This window comes from Danio rerio, chromosome 22 (genome assembly GCF_052040795.2).
Source record: "Danio rerio strain M-AB ecotype USA chromosome 22, GRCz13ab, whole genome shotgun sequence".
Lineage (NCBI taxonomy): Eukaryota > Metazoa > Chordata > Actinopteri > Cypriniformes > Danionidae > Danio > Danio rerio.
In genome coordinates, this window is record NC_141042.1 from 690,041 (window position 1) to 705,621 (window position 15,581).

Below are 15,581 nucleotides of genomic sequence, written 5' to 3' on the forward strand. Positions count from 1 at the left end.
ATAGAAACACAGGAAAACATTAATGTAATGTCCTATAAAAATATGACTAGAAAGCCCAGTGTCTCATGAGTTCATATTTCAGATTTGATGAAGATAGCATGCAGAATGAGATTACTGTAAAAGGTTTTCCGAGACCATATCGGTGCTCTCCTTGTCCGTCAGAGGCATTTCTCAAAAATGACTTTCCTAAACTAAAACATGAACAGTTGCATGATGAGTTGGTCTACAGTCATGGTTTATGTGTCGTTGGAAAGAAGACACACTGGACTTTATTATCCATCATCTAGGGTTTATAATGCTCAAAATGAAAAGTTATTGATGCTGGAGTATCGTAAAAAAAAATTGCACTGCCGGACTAAACATTTTATTATTTCTTACACAAATAAAGTAAGTAGGTTTGGGCGGTATTGGTTTTAGACTAATACGGTATCCCGCGGGATCTAAAAATAGCACCGGTGTCAGTTTCAATACTGTTATACTGCCATAAAAAACTATGCACTTAAATAGGAGACAAGTATTTTTTTTTTAAAGATTTGTTTTTGGCCTTTATTATATAGGACAGTCTTTAGACAGGAAGAGAAGTTGGAGAGAGAGAGGGGGTAGGGTAGGGAAATGTCCTCGAGCCGGGATTCGATCTCGGGCTGCCCTGACGTGCTACTGCACCATATGTCGACACGCTAACCACTAGGCTACTGCGCCGACAATTGAAGACAAGTATTAAATAATAAATATCATTTAATGTCTTCAAATGCGTATGCGTGATAGTCATCACGGGACAGTGTGGAGGAGAGAGAGGTGAGGTAAGATGGCGAGTCGTGCACCAAGTGACCTGCAGTTTGGCAGTATTTCCGGTTTCGACCAAACGAGAAGGGAGACGTTGTAAATCCGAACTAGAGGTCTGCATTCCCGCTCCTGTACCGCGGGAGCAGTGGGACCCGATCAGATTTCTTGTGATGCGGGCATAAATATCTGAATAAAGCGCGGGAGCAGTCTGTAACTCTGGTGTAATATGAACGGGAGCGGGCGCGCGGTCTAACAATATCGCTCCCGAGCAAGTGCATCACAGAGAGAGAGAGAGAGAGAGAGCGTGGTGCAGTCTCCCTCTCTGTGTACATGTGTGTGAATAAAAGAGAACGTCCCGCGCAGATCTCTAATACGAACAAGACAAACAGGTGACCGAGGACCTAAGGTGGCATAAACGGTATTCCAACACAATCTCACGCCAGTTTGTAACTTTTTGATTTAGTGGCTAATTCGTATAAATTCGTACAATCTAATTCATACATTTTAGTACGATCTGCTCATCCCCCAATGATGGGTGGGGTTAGGTGCCATGCCACTTTTTTAAAATCGTACAATTTCGTACGACTGAACTCATACGAATTCCTACGAATTGGCCACTAAACTGGCAAAACGTAAAATACTTAAGTTATCTCGTGAGATCAGGCTGGGTATTCAGTTTCTGAATGGTTTATGCACAAGCCAACAGTTTGGTGACGCTGTCTGAGCCTTACGTCATAATTGTTTTTATTATGCACGATAATTCGGATACCGAGGTAAAATAGGGAGGAGGTTTGACGGTTTCAAAATTTGGATAACGCCCAAGCCTAAAATGAAATCCTGAATGAAGTCCTAGAGCAACACAGAAAATTAACAGGTCAAAAGCCACACATCTCCTGCGTACACGTTTTAAATTCGATGCCAATGTCATGCAAAATGCAATTTCTGGAATCATTTCTCTGAGACAAAGGCTGCGTCTGAAACCATCTACTACTCAGTAGGTGCTGCAAATGAATTTAAACGTACTACTCGGCCGTTATAAAAGTGTGTTCTATACAGTATGAATGTGAAAAGTATGAATGGAATTCAGACGAACTACATCCGCCATTTTGTCATGGTCACGTGACCTACCTGCACCAGTTGCGTCGCCTCACTTCCATTCATGAATTCTCTCGCAGGGCATTATGGGATAGCGCAGTGTGCACTGGATGCACACTCCAGAATCTTGCTGGAAGTCGTAAGTCATCCGGGTACTTTTCGCATACTGATTTTCCAATTCTATGAATTCGGACACACTACTCGGCTCGCATACTGATTAATTCTGTGAATTAAACTGCACAAGCCAAAATAAATAATGCTCATCAACAAGAGAAGAGTTGCTCTCTAGAGAACAAACATGATTGCGTTTATTTTAGATTTCTGCATTCATGAGGAAAAAGCTTGGTTATGGATGTGGCTGATGTGAAATTGGCACTTGTGTGACTTTGGTAAATCATAAAAGTTTGAAAACACTGACAGAGATATTACTGAGTATTTTTAAAGTATTGTAATATATGAAGAGTTCAGATGCAAAAACCTCCACGTGCCGTCTGAAATTTCCATTACAAAGTGAACATTTTTCTCAGCCTCCTTTGTTTATGTTGAGTTAATTCCCTTTAAAGACCAGGAAAAGGACTTATTATTTGCCATAAAAGTGATGTTACTGAACATACACACAGGAGTCTGATAATAATGCTAATTTTAGAGGAAAATTTCAGGCGGCATTTAGAGGTTTTGACATCTAAACTCTTCATAAGCAAACACAAAAATGTAGAAAGAATTTTGCTCGTTTGTTGAAAACTTAAATTTACTGTCATGGCACTGTTAACATTCGCATGGAGTTGCTCATTTTTTTATTTTCATAAGTACAGCTCAGTATAAGTAACTAAAAAAGTACTCGATGTCCAAACTATAACTATTTTACATTACAATGCATTTTTGGTCCAACAGATCATTCAAAAGAGCTTTTTAAATTATTCTTGATATAAATATTAAAGACAAGAATTAAAGAACAGAAACTACTGTTGCACTGAATGACATTTAGAACTGTCAGAAATGATGAGAAATATCAACGTTATTTTTTGGTCATTAAAAATACATAAAAAATTAATTTAAAAAAATACTGAAACGGGACACATTCTGATGGATTGTTGATTTAGAGATGCCCAAAAATGGCCCATTGTAACCTTTGATTTAGCCCAGCATCCCATCTGAGGAGAGCGAGTATGATGGAGAGGGTTAGTGAACGCCTTTAACACAGGGGTCATCATTTCTAATTTGACGCAAGTTGTTTGTTTTATTACTGAGCTACAAAAAAAAGCAAACTGAAATTAAATGTTTCAATTAAATGTTGTAAATGAATCAGATTTTTTTTTAAATCACTCGACGAATAGAGGACTGTGCAGAAAACATCAGCAAGCAAATCAAGGAAAAACTGGTGTATTTATGTTATAAATGAGATTGTATAATAAACTTATTACAGTTAAACAAAAAGTAAAAAATATTGCATTAGTTAATATGAAGAAATGTTTTCTATTCATGTTTAAACATTAATAAATAATATAGGAAATTACCCAAGGTAAATTGCCCCATATTTACCTCAATCACGTTTGGATTTGGCCCTTCATAAGATTTTTTTGGGTACCCCTGATGTAGACAATGAACTCACATAAAAGAAATGAAATGTTTATTCATTAATGTCATTTCCAGGCTGGTTTTAGAGGGGTTTTGGCCATTTCCAGGCTGGTTTTAGAGGGGTTTTAGCCATTTCCACGCTGCTTTTAGATGGTTTTTAGCCATTTCCAGGCTGGTTTTAGAGGAGTTTTGTCCATTTCCAGGCTGGTTTGCAGCCAATTCCAGCCTAGTTTTAGCTGGTCAGGCTGGGAGATGACCAGCTAAAATCAGCTTGACCAGCCTAAGCAGGCTGGGAGCCTAGCCAAAACCAGCTATGCCCAGCTCAAACCAGGCTGGTCATTTGCCAGCCTGACCAGCTAAGACCAGTCTGGAAATGGTGAAAACCCCTCTAAAACCAGGCTGGTTGACCAGCTAAAACCAGCAAATCAGCTTAGTTTTTTTCAGCAGGGTATGAATTTGCTCTTTGGTGTTTGGACTTTCAGCAGTGAAAATTAAACCACATTGAACTGAACTGACAGTTCATAATCTTCTATGTGAAGCTGCTTTGACAGAAAAGTCTTCTTTGTAAAAGCGCTATAGAAATGAAGATGAGCTGAATTTCACAAACGCCTTAAAATTTAGTAGTGTTAAAAACTGTCAAGATTATGATGCTAAGCTAGTTTACTGAATTCTTCAAATTCAACTAGGTTTCTTGTTTACGTTGTATTCATGTAATCATTTAAAACAATTGGGTAAATTTAAACCACAGCTTTAATTAGACAGAAAATAACTTACCGTTTTGAAAATGCGCGCCATTTTAGCGCGTAAACTCCTTCAGACGGCGCGCGGACAAGATCTACCTCAGGTAAATCTAAAGTAAGATTAAACGTCAAAATGGCGCGTACATCAACAATATTAAACAGCTTATCTTGGCGTACACCATTCTGTCATCGTTCCTCGAGCAATGTGTGAGATCAGTCGTGTTTGCATGAAGTTAATTAAAGGAAGCTGCGGCTCGTCAGAAAGATAATGAGGCGCTGCCGAGTGTTGTGTAAAACCTCCGTCTGAACGCCAGGTGGCGCCATCACACAGATTATATCAATTCAATGATCAATTAATATACATTCTTAAATGAAAATGAGTTTCGTCGAAAGCGTGTACATGTAGCCTATGTCGTTTCATATTATCACCATATATCAGTCTCATTTTGAGCTGGAAGTAGGTTTATGTGACTCAGTGTAATCCATCTCTGGGATTAATGAATTTGATCTGGATTAACAGAAAACCTGCATCTGGATTACCGCAGCAGATTGTCGCCCCAATGCACAAAATATGTCTGCCAAAATGAGAAGGAAGGCATATTTCCAAATGCATTTATTAAGAATACAGTGGTGCTGTGATTTAGCAAACGGGTAGAAACATGAGAATTATGACCATGCTAATGGAGCGTGTTACACTAATAACTGTGTTTACAAAAATGGATCGATTGTTGACTACCAACGTCACGTTTTCTGCCTTTTCACTCAAGTATCACTTGACAATACACAAAAGTAAAATGACATTGTTTGCATTCTCCTCTGTACTCGTGGAAATCTGACACATGGAACTAAATGCAAATTACATGACTTACAAGTTCATATTTGTCATATATGTCACATATATTTCAAAATATTGCAAAAATGTCTGTTTACATATGAAGAGTTCAGATGCAAAATCCTTTAAATGCCGTCTGAAATTTTCCTCTAAAATTATGGCAAAGATTAAGTCCTTTTCCTGGTCTTTAAAGTGAAAACTCTCAACATAAGCAAAGGAGGTTAAGATAAATGTTCATTTTCGATGGAAATTTGAGACCGCACTTGGAGGTTTTTGCATCTGAACTCTTCATATATTTCTTTACCTCTTGGAATTACAAATGTAGTGACATATATGTGTAAATATATTAGTTATAGTTTTATACAAGGGTTCATATATGGCCACATTTGAATATATACAGACATATATAGCCTATATACAGTCGTCACCATTTGAAGTGGACCAAAATCTTTTCAAAGTTGTCAAAAAGACAAGAATGGAAGTTGTTTAATAGTTTTAGGACTGCTTTGATGAAAGGTTTTGAACCACTTTAAATGTTCACTACTGTACATACATAACCAGGTAGCAAAGAATTCCGGCCCAGATTTGGCATAAAGCTGGCACAGCAGGCATTCGTCCGGCACTAGCGTACAGCATGCGGGCCAAACAAGGTTTGGCAGAGGTGGCACCGTCTTTAAGGCAGCACAAAAGACCTGGGCCAGATATCAAATGTAGTATTTGGACAAGATGTAAAATTGTATATGTGGGCCACGTAAGTTTGGCCTTTCTTGACCCACTTTTTAAAGTACATTTAAATTATTTTTGAGTAAAGAAAAATTCTACCAATCGGGTCCTTTCCAGAAAAGGAGCAGTTTATCAAAATCAATGCAGTCGTGGCACACTAACTGGCCCAGTTCAGGCCTAGTTATGAGTTATTAACTTGGCTAAGACTTGGCCCAGATATGCTCCATGTTTGGACCTTGTATGGAAGCCAGACTTGGTCCAATCATGTACTGTAACTCACTGCAGCATGTGGGCCAAGGAAAAGCTGATTGTGTGGGCCAGATCTGGGCCAGAGAATTTTGCTAAGTACCAGGTCTATATACCAGCATAGCAAAATTTCAATGGCCCACACAATCCGGTTGATTGTAGCCCACATGCTGCAGTGAATTACGGTACATGACTGGACCAAGTCTGGCTTTCAGACAAGGGCCAAACATGGACCAAATCTGGGCCAAGTCTTAGCCAAGTTAATAACTCACAACTGGGCCAGATTGGTTGGTGTGTCACGACTGCAATGAAATTGATAAACCCATGAAGCATTGCGCTTTAGGTGTGCTATGGCCGTGCTTTTTCTCAACTCATCCTGATTGGTAGAATTTTTTTATTTTTATTTGAAAATAAATAAAAGTATTTAAATATGGGTCAAGACGGGCCAAACTTACATGTTCTACATATCAATTTCTAACATCTGGGCCAAATACTACAATTTAAATCTGGCCCAAATATTGTGTGCAACCTTAAAAACAGTACCACCAGTGCCAAACCCAGGCCATGTTTGGCCCAAATGCTGTATGCCAGTGCTGGACAAATGCCTGTTGTGCCAGTTTTATGCCAAATCTGGGCCAGAATTCTTTGCTGCCATGGTAGATAGGCTATATTTGAACGTATATTTACATAATAATAATTCCAATGGTCGAAAAATGATATGTAAACAGACATTCATTCATTCATTCACTATCTTTTCGGCTTAGTCCCTTATTTAAACTGGGACCTCCACAGCAGAATGAACCGCCAACTAATCCAGCATATGTTTTACGCAGCGTATGCCCTTCCAGCTGCAACCCATCTCTGGGAAACATCCATACACACTCGTTCACACTCATACACTACGGCAATTTTAGCTTACCCAATTCACCTGTACCGCATGTGTTTGGACTGTGGGGGAAACCCGGAGGAAACCAACACCAACACCGCGAGAACATGCAAACTCCACACAGAAACGCCAACTGACCCAGTCGGGACTGGAACTAGCGACCTTCTTGCGGTGAGGCGATCGTGCTACCCACTGCGCCACCGTGGCGCCTATTTGACATATGTGAAATCCAAATATGTACTTGTATATTTGCAGATATATGCCTCAGATTTCTACATGAGTAAAGAGATATTTTTTTTACAACAGACATTGAGTTCCACAAGTGACGGAATAAACTAAACGCAACACACTTCCCGGACAGTTTTGGTGTCAGCGTTGTAGAGTTCCTTCAGACGTCTGGATCTGAAACGTGACTGTGTAATGTATTAAAGCCATGCATCAGCAGAAGACCACTCTCTCTCTCGCTCTCCAGCTTTAACATTCATCAGTTGCTGTAAAAAAGGGAAGAATCCATTCAGAGGAGAAACGTCGAGCACCTTCTTCAAGCCTCGTATCTCCGCACTGAAGCAATGGAGGGATCGATTTTATACATCCTTCAAGCTCTCGTGCACATCTGCTCCAATAATGGGGATGAATCGAAGTTCCGATGTTGTGCATTTCGTAGGTCTTTCAGCTGGGCAGCAAACAGAGCTCCAGCCAGTCCCAGTGTTTCCACAGTGTGACCAGGAAGAGCGCCAGGGCGACGGTGGCACCGACCCGCGCCCGCGTCTTCATGAGCGGCGTGATGAAGTTGGCCATGGTGGAGACGAACACCAGCAGCACCGCCATCAGCGCCAGGATCACGTTGATCAGCTTTCCCAGCAGCGCGCGGGCGTTTGCGTTCTCCACACCCTCCAGCTGCACCACCTGCTGCTGTTGCTGCTGCAGCTCCAGCTTGGTGATGCGGGTGAGGCAGGACTCCACCGCCTCCTGCACAAACACACACACACACTCCAGTGTTAACACATCACTGAAGATCATTATTGAATGCTTGATTCTGATTGGCTGATTGGCATTCTAAAGTGTGTTGTTGTGTTCAGATAAAAGCACAGATAAAGTAGTTCCGGCAGGTTTTTGAGAGCTAACATTTGAGGAGGCATTCAGGAATTCAACAAGACGAGGCAAATTTTTATAAGAGTGTTTCTACAAATGGTTTGTCAACCCCACTCACCTGTGAGCCACACTCAGAATTGCATAATGTTTTGAGGTATTCGTGTGGTGGGGTCGGGGAGAAAAGAGGGGGTCCTGGTTTTTGGTCTGGATTCAGTGTGCATTAGTGTTTAGTGTTTTTTTAAGCACTCCTGAAGTACCTGTTTAGTGTTGGGCCAGTGTACTCAGGACTTCCACATTAGTAGCTGAACTTTCTCCAGGTTGGGAATGCTGCACATTTACTCACCTGGATGTCTCTCGCTCTTTCGTACGACTGGTACGCCACCTTCTCCTCCATGCTGGCCAGCTCCTGCTTCAGATTGCTCATCTCGTTCTGGTGAAGCTCTGTCAGGTCATTCAGCTGCTCCTCCAGCCGCTCGTATCTGAATTAACGAGAGGAGACACAGGTGTGAAAACTTCTGCAGGTGGTGTGGGTTTACCTGTACCGCTGCTCCTGCTCCTACCACTGGCTCATGTAGCTGTAGTGTTTTAGAACCATACTGCAGTAAAGTACTTGAATTAACCAGTTTTGGTGATTCTACAGTTGCTATGGTAACAGTAACGATACTAATTTATCTGTGGTTACGATTCTACAGTTTCTATGGTAACAACAACGATACTAATTAATCTGTTGTGGTGATTCTACAGTTGCTATGGTAACAGCAATGATAGTAATTAATCTGTTGCTATGACTCTACAGTTATTTTGGTAACACCAACGATACTAATTAATTTGTTGTGGTGATTCTACAGTTACTATGGTAACAACAACTATACTAATTAATCTGTTGTTATGAATCTACAGTTGCAATGGTAACACGACAGCTATAGTAGTTAATCTGTTGTGGTGATTCTACAGTTACTATGGTAACAACAACAATACTAATTAATCTGTTGTGGTGATTCTACAGTTACTATGGTAACAACAACAATACTAATTAATCTGTTGTGGTGATTCTACAGTTGCTATGGTAACAACACTGATACTAATTAATTTGTTGTTATGATTCTACAGTTGCTATGGTAACACAACAGCTATAGTAGTTAAACCGTTGTGGTGATTCTTCAGTTGCTATGGTAACAACAACTATGCTAGTTAATCTGTTGTAGTAGGTGTTGTTATGGTAACACAACAGCTATACTATTTATGAATAAGGATATCCATGAGGAGTAAAATCTCTCATTGTTGTGTACCTGTAGCGCTCTTCCTGCAGGCACTGGGTCATGTAGCTGTAGTCGCTCTGGAGTTGCGCCTTCATGTCGTCGATGGCGTCCTCCATGTGCACCTGACCCACCTTGATCTCCTGCAGGCCTTCAAGCAGCGCATCCCAGGAGGAGGACGAGGTGTGGTGGTGGTGATGGTGGTGGTGGTGTCCGTCCAGTCGAGGGCTGCCCATGGCCGCTCCCATTCCCGACAGGGCGCCGCCGGCTCCGCCAGAGTTGCTGCCCGCTGCGGATCCAGAGGTGGCGCTGGAACACTCATCATCACTGCCGTATTTGGGGCTGGAGACTAGCGTAGCACTGCCGCTCAGAGCTCTGGGCGTCTCCTCCGCGTGTCCGTCCTCCAGAGTGTCCTTCATATGTGCGATATTGTCGGCGCTTCCGAACTTGTTCCGAATGAGACTGGCGAACTCTCTGGGTTTGGAGACGACGGCGGTGTGTGTGAGCGCCGAGACTCCGCCTTTCACTCCCTCCACCACGCCTCCTCCAAAACCGCTGATTCCTGCTCGCATATTGGCTCCCACATCCTTCAGCCCCTGCTGCATGTCCCGCAGGACGTCTTTGGGCTGCCGTGCTGGACCGTTCTGCAGGATAGAGAACACGTGTTGTTAAACTCTGATGAACAAAATGAAAAAAGTGATTATCTGAATTTCACCACTATAACGGGGGTGGACAAACTCCTGGAGGGCCAGTGTCCTGCAGAGCTCTGCTCCGACACACCTGAACATGCTAATCAGTGTCTTCCAGATCACTAGAAACTTATACGCAATACAAATGCACCAGTTGTTGCCAGTTGACACCTTCCTATAAACCAGTGGTCTTAAACTCACGGCCCGCGGAACGATAGTCTGTGGCCCCCGCCTTAATTTGAACGTTTAATGTCAGTGCGGCCTGCGAGTTCAATATGGAAGGCACTATTTACAGTGTTTACACACGCACATAAGCATGCGCTGTGTGTCGAGCTGAACGAACCTAAAAGTAAACCCTATGCATGCAGCAGAATGTGCTGTGTTACCTGTTCGGTCTCTTTGAGCTTCTTGTGGTAGTGCTCCAGCTTCTTGTGCAGGTGTGCGATGGTCTGCGCAGACTTCTGGTTCTTTTTCTCGAACACTTGTTTGATGCGCGACGCCTGCTGCTTGTCGGCGTTGTGGGCCAGTTTGAGGTACTCAGCCACATTATCGTCCCGGGCCTCCTGCTCCACGCGGATCTGCTCCGTGATCTTCAGGATCTTCTGCTGGAGGTGTTCGAGAGCCGCCCGCGTCCGCTGTATCTCGCCCTCAGACCCGGCCTCCACGCTGATGTTCCCGTCTGACCCGCCATGGCTCACGGGGGGCGGCAGAGCCAGAGTAGACACCTCGCTCTTATCCAGCTGCATGCAGACCGGGACAAAGAGATTGCGGAGTCATGTTGATAGAAATATCACAGCTATCTGATGTCTAATTTTACCAGCTCGGTCATATACAGAGCATCTGAGGGGTCACTTCTGTTTACAAGCAGACACACACACACACACACACACACAAAGAGAGAGAGGGAGAGAGACGGAGAGAGAAAGAGAGTGTGACCCACTTTTGGTCTGAAAATATCTCGACAAACACAACATCACACACACTTCATTCAGACCTATAGATTTACCCTACAGAAACCCTAAACATGCGTCATCAGTCCATCAGTCAAAATCAATACTAGGCCATTTACCCACCTGAAATGATTCTGTAGCTGTGTGTCTGTCTAAAGATGTAAATTAGACTGAAATATTGCATAAAATATAAGTGAATGAAGCAATGTTGACATTCAGAAACAGAGTAAACTCCTCAGCTCCTGCTAAACCTGCACAGATATCACTGAGAGTAGTTGAGTTTGCTGCACTGTTGGGATTCTCCACTGTGATGAAGAATACTGAAGCCCTGTGATGATGGACTGACAGAGGCCTTTTACTATCAGCACAACAACATTTCACATCTGCAACAATGAAAAGCTGGAAACATGGAGAGCTGCAGACCAACATTAATGACAAAGACCCTCACACACACATTTATATCTGCACACCAACATTAATGACAAAGACCCTCACACACACATTTATATCTGCACGCCAACATTAATGACAAAGACCCTCACACACACATTTATATCTGCAGACCAACATTAATGACAAACACCCTCACACACACATTTATATCTGCAGACCAACATTAATGACACAAAGACCCTCACACACACATTTATATCTGCACACCAACATTAATGACACAAAGACCCTCACACACACATTTATATCTGCAGACCAACATTAATGACACAAAGACCCTCACACACACATTTATATCTGCAGACCAACATTAATGACACAAAGACCCTCACACACACATTTATATCTGCAGACCAACATTAATGACGCAAAGACCCTCACACACACATTTATATCTGCAGACCAACATTAATGACGCAAAGACCCTCACACACACATTTATATCTGCAGACCAACATTAATGACGCAAAGACCCTCACACACACATTTATATCTGCAGACCAACATTAATGACACAAAGACCCTCACACACACATTTATATCTGCAGACCAACATTAATGACGCAAAGACCCTCACACACACATTTATATCTGCAGACCAACATTAATGACACAAAGACCCTCACACACACATTTATATCTGCAGACCAACATTAATGACGCAAAGACCCTCACACACACATTTATATCTGCAGACCAACATTAATGACACAAAGACCCTCACACACACATTTATATCTGCAGACCAACATTAATGACGCAAAGACCCTCACACACACATTTATATCTGCATACCAACATTACTGACGCAAAGACCCTCACACACACATTTATATCTGCAGACCAACATTAATGACGCAAAGACCCTCACACACATTTATATCTGCAGACCAACATTAATGACACAAAGACCCTCACACACACATTTATATCTGCAGACCAACATTAATGACACAAAGACCCTCACACACACATTTATATCTGCACACCAACATTAATGACACAAAGACCCTCACACACACATTTATATCTGCACACCAACATTAATGACACAAAGACCCTCACACACACATTTATATCTGCAGACCAACATTAATGACACAAAGACCCTCACACACACATTTATATCTGCAGACCAACATTAATGACACAAAGACCCTCACACACACATTTATATCTGCAGACCAACATTAATGACACAAAGACCCTCACACACACATTTATATCTGCAGACCAACATTAATGACGCAAAGACCCTCACACACACATTTATATCTGCAGACCAACATTAATGACACAAAGACCCTCACACACACATTTATATCTGCAGACCAACATTAATGACGCAAAGACCCTCACACACACATTTATATCTGCATACCAACATTACTGACGCAAAGACCCTCACACACACATTTATATCTGCAGACCAACATTAATGACGCAAAGACCCTCACACACATTTATATCTGCAGACCAACATTAATGACACAAAGACCCTCACGCACACATTTATATCTGCAGACCAACATTAATGACACAAAGACCCTCACACACACATTTATATCTGCAGACCAACATTAATGACACAAAGACCTTCACACACACATTTATATCTGCAGACCAACATTAATGACACAAAGACCCTCACACACACATTTATATCTGCAGACCAACATTAATGACACAAAGACCCTCACACACACATTTATAGTAAATAGTGGGTAGAATGATGGGTTCACAGCAAGAAAGTTGCTGGTTCGAGTCCCGGTTGGGTCAGTTGGTGTTTCTGTGTGGAGTTTGCATGTTCTCCCCGTGTTGGTGTGGGTTTCCTCCGGGTGCTCCGGTTTTCCCCACAGTCCAAACACATGCGCTATAGGGGAGTTGATCAACTAAATTGGCCATAGTGTGTGTGAATGAGTGTGTATGGGTGTTTCCCATAGATGGGAAGAGCATCCGCTGTGTAAAACGTGTGCTGGATAAGTTTGCGTTTCATTCTGCTGTGGTGACCCCAGATGAATAAAGGGACTAAGCAGAAAAACAATGCATGACTGACTGAACATCCCTCAGACATTTTGCATGCATGTGAGTTTGTGCGTGTGTACTGGTTTTGGTGGTTTGCAAGGACATATCTGTGTCTAGTGACATAGGCATGATGACTTACGACATAAAGTGGGTTTATGAGAACATGCCTGTGTCACAAAGGAGGGTTAGGGTTAGGGGTAGTGATGAGGTAAAGCAATAATAAGATATTTTTACTGTATATGCTACACTATGCCTATGGAGAGTCCTCATAAACCACCAAAACTAACAACATGTGTGTTTTATGTGTGTGTTTCTGCACATGTATGCTACACACACACACACAGCTCCTCTACAGGTCACTGCGGTACAAGCATCATCTTTCCATGCATGTGAGCCTGAGTCATGTTACCTGCTAAGAGCATGCGCGAGTGTGTGTGTGTGTGAGTGTATGCGTGTGTGTGTGATCTACAGGCCGCATTGTGAAAGTAGGTTGGAATAGTGCACTGCGGGTCAGCATACACACACACACACACACACACATGTAGATCAGTGACGTGTGTGAGATGACAGTGGGAAATCTGCTGTTGATTCCTGACATGCAGAAGAGATAGAGAGATGGTGAATGGATGAACATATGGATGGATGGATGGATGGATGAACTGATGGATGAACTGATGGATGGATGAGTTGATGGATGGACACAGTACAGAAGAGTAATCTGTGTTGATTTACCATGGTCTTCAGTCCAGGACGTGCAGCTTCACTGCGGAGATGTTTGAGAGGGCCATGTCTCTCTCTCTCTCTCCCTCTATCTCTCTCTCTATCTGTCGGTCATGGTTTACAGCCGAGTGGGTTTCAGCTGTGTTTTCTCTCCCGCATCTCTGCGTCGTCTGTTCCTCGCGGATCTCTCGTCTCCTGAACGTGTGTTTGTGTGTTTCGACGCGGCTGCGGAGCAGATGAGCTGAGGGGGAGGGGAGTACAGCCGAGCATGCGTCACACACACACATACAGAGAGAGAGAGAGAGAGAGAGAGAGAGAGAGAGAGAGAGAGAGAGAGAGAGAGAGAGAGAGATTAATCTGTGTGTGCTTTATTGGGTTTGTTCAAGGACGCATGATTGGTGTTTGTATGTGTGTGTGTGTGTGTGTGTATGTGTGTGTGTGCGTGCATTTTCATTTTCAAAGAAATAAAACATTATTAATGGTAATGTGTATGTGTGTGTGTGTGTGTGTGTGTGTGTGTGTGTGTGTGTGTGTGTGTGTGTGTGTGTGGAAGGGGTTGTTCCCAAACACACTGCAGGGGCTGATGGGAAATGCTGACGTCAGTCTCATAGCAACACGCTTCACAACAACTGGGTCACTGTGTTGCAGAACAGCACCTGCTGCAGACAGGCATGATCCGCACATGTGTGTGTGTGCGTGTGTGTGTGTGTGTGTGTGTGTGTGTGTGTGTGTGTGTGTGTGTGTGTGATGCTGCAGATCTTCTTGCTTGCAGGAATATTCCAGAGCCCCTGATCTGGAAAACTGTGTCTGTGTCAGGATTGTTTTGGCTTCATTTCACAATTCCCACTTTTTTTTTTTCTTGGAATTTTAAGTTTGCATTTGGGATAATTTACTTTTTCTTGGAATTATAAATTAAATCTGGGAATGCCGACTTTTGCCTGGGAATTCTAGGTTTAAAACTTTAAGTCCTGACCTTTCTCTTGGAATATTTACTTTTTTGCGAATTCTGGGTTTAAAACTCACAATTTCGGCATTGTTTCCTTGAATGCCGAGTCTGCATCTTACAATACTGACTTTTTTTTCTTGGAATTCTGAATTTGCATCCTGGGATGCTGACCTTTTCCCCCCAGGAATTTTGAGTTTTTGACTTATTTTCTTGGAATTCTGATTTACTGAATTTCTACTTGGAACTCAAAGTTTGCATCTTGGAATAGGGACTTTTTGCCACAGAATTCTAAGTTCACACATTTTCAACATTTTATCTTTGCATTCTGGGTTTGCGTCTTGGAAGCATCAACTTTTTATGGCCTGGAACTCTGAATTTGCATCTTGGAATACTTTCTGTTTCTTCGAATTCTGATTTTTTTTCATGGTGTTTTTAGGTTTGCATCTTGGAATTTGTACTTTTTTCTTGGAATTCTTAGTTTATATGTTGAAATAGTTTCCATCTTGGATTGTGGAGTTTTTTTTCCGGGAGTTACAAGCTTTAAACACAATTCTGACATTTTATTTTGGA

General features: G+C 42.2%; 4 protein-coding genes across 7 annotated transcripts in view; 3 read left to right on the top strand and 1 right to left on the bottom strand.

Annotated features, from left to right (window-relative positions):
* Positions 1-15,581, top strand: part of zgc:112334 — a gene marked incomplete at its 3' end in the record, with an annotated part of 817,035 nt that overhangs the window by 511,230 nt on the left and 290,224 nt on the right.
* Positions 1-15,581, top strand: part of prkar2ab (protein kinase, cAMP-dependent, regulatory, type II, alpha, B) — a 773,085-nt gene that overhangs the window by 467,282 nt on the left and 290,222 nt on the right.
* Positions 1-15,581, top strand: part of celsr2 (cadherin, EGF LAG seven-pass G-type receptor 2) — a 223,612-nt gene that overhangs the window by 178,933 nt on the left and 29,098 nt on the right. The gene's annotated exons all lie outside the window — the stretch shown is intronic.
* tmcc2 (transmembrane and coiled-coil domain family 2) lies at positions 4,792-14,308 on the bottom strand. Of its 4 annotated transcripts, XR_015521249.1 has the most exons (6): positions 14,078-14,308; positions 10,304-10,657; positions 9,262-9,872; positions 8,316-8,451; positions 7,201-7,849; positions 4,792-5,148 (listed from the first exon to the last, which is right to left on the bottom strand). XR_015521249.1 is itself a non-coding variant. In NM_001044919.1 (5 exon segments), coding segments are annotated over 5 exon segments (1,404 nt in total). In that variant the 5' UTR covers positions 14,081-14,260; the 3' UTR covers positions 7,162-7,549.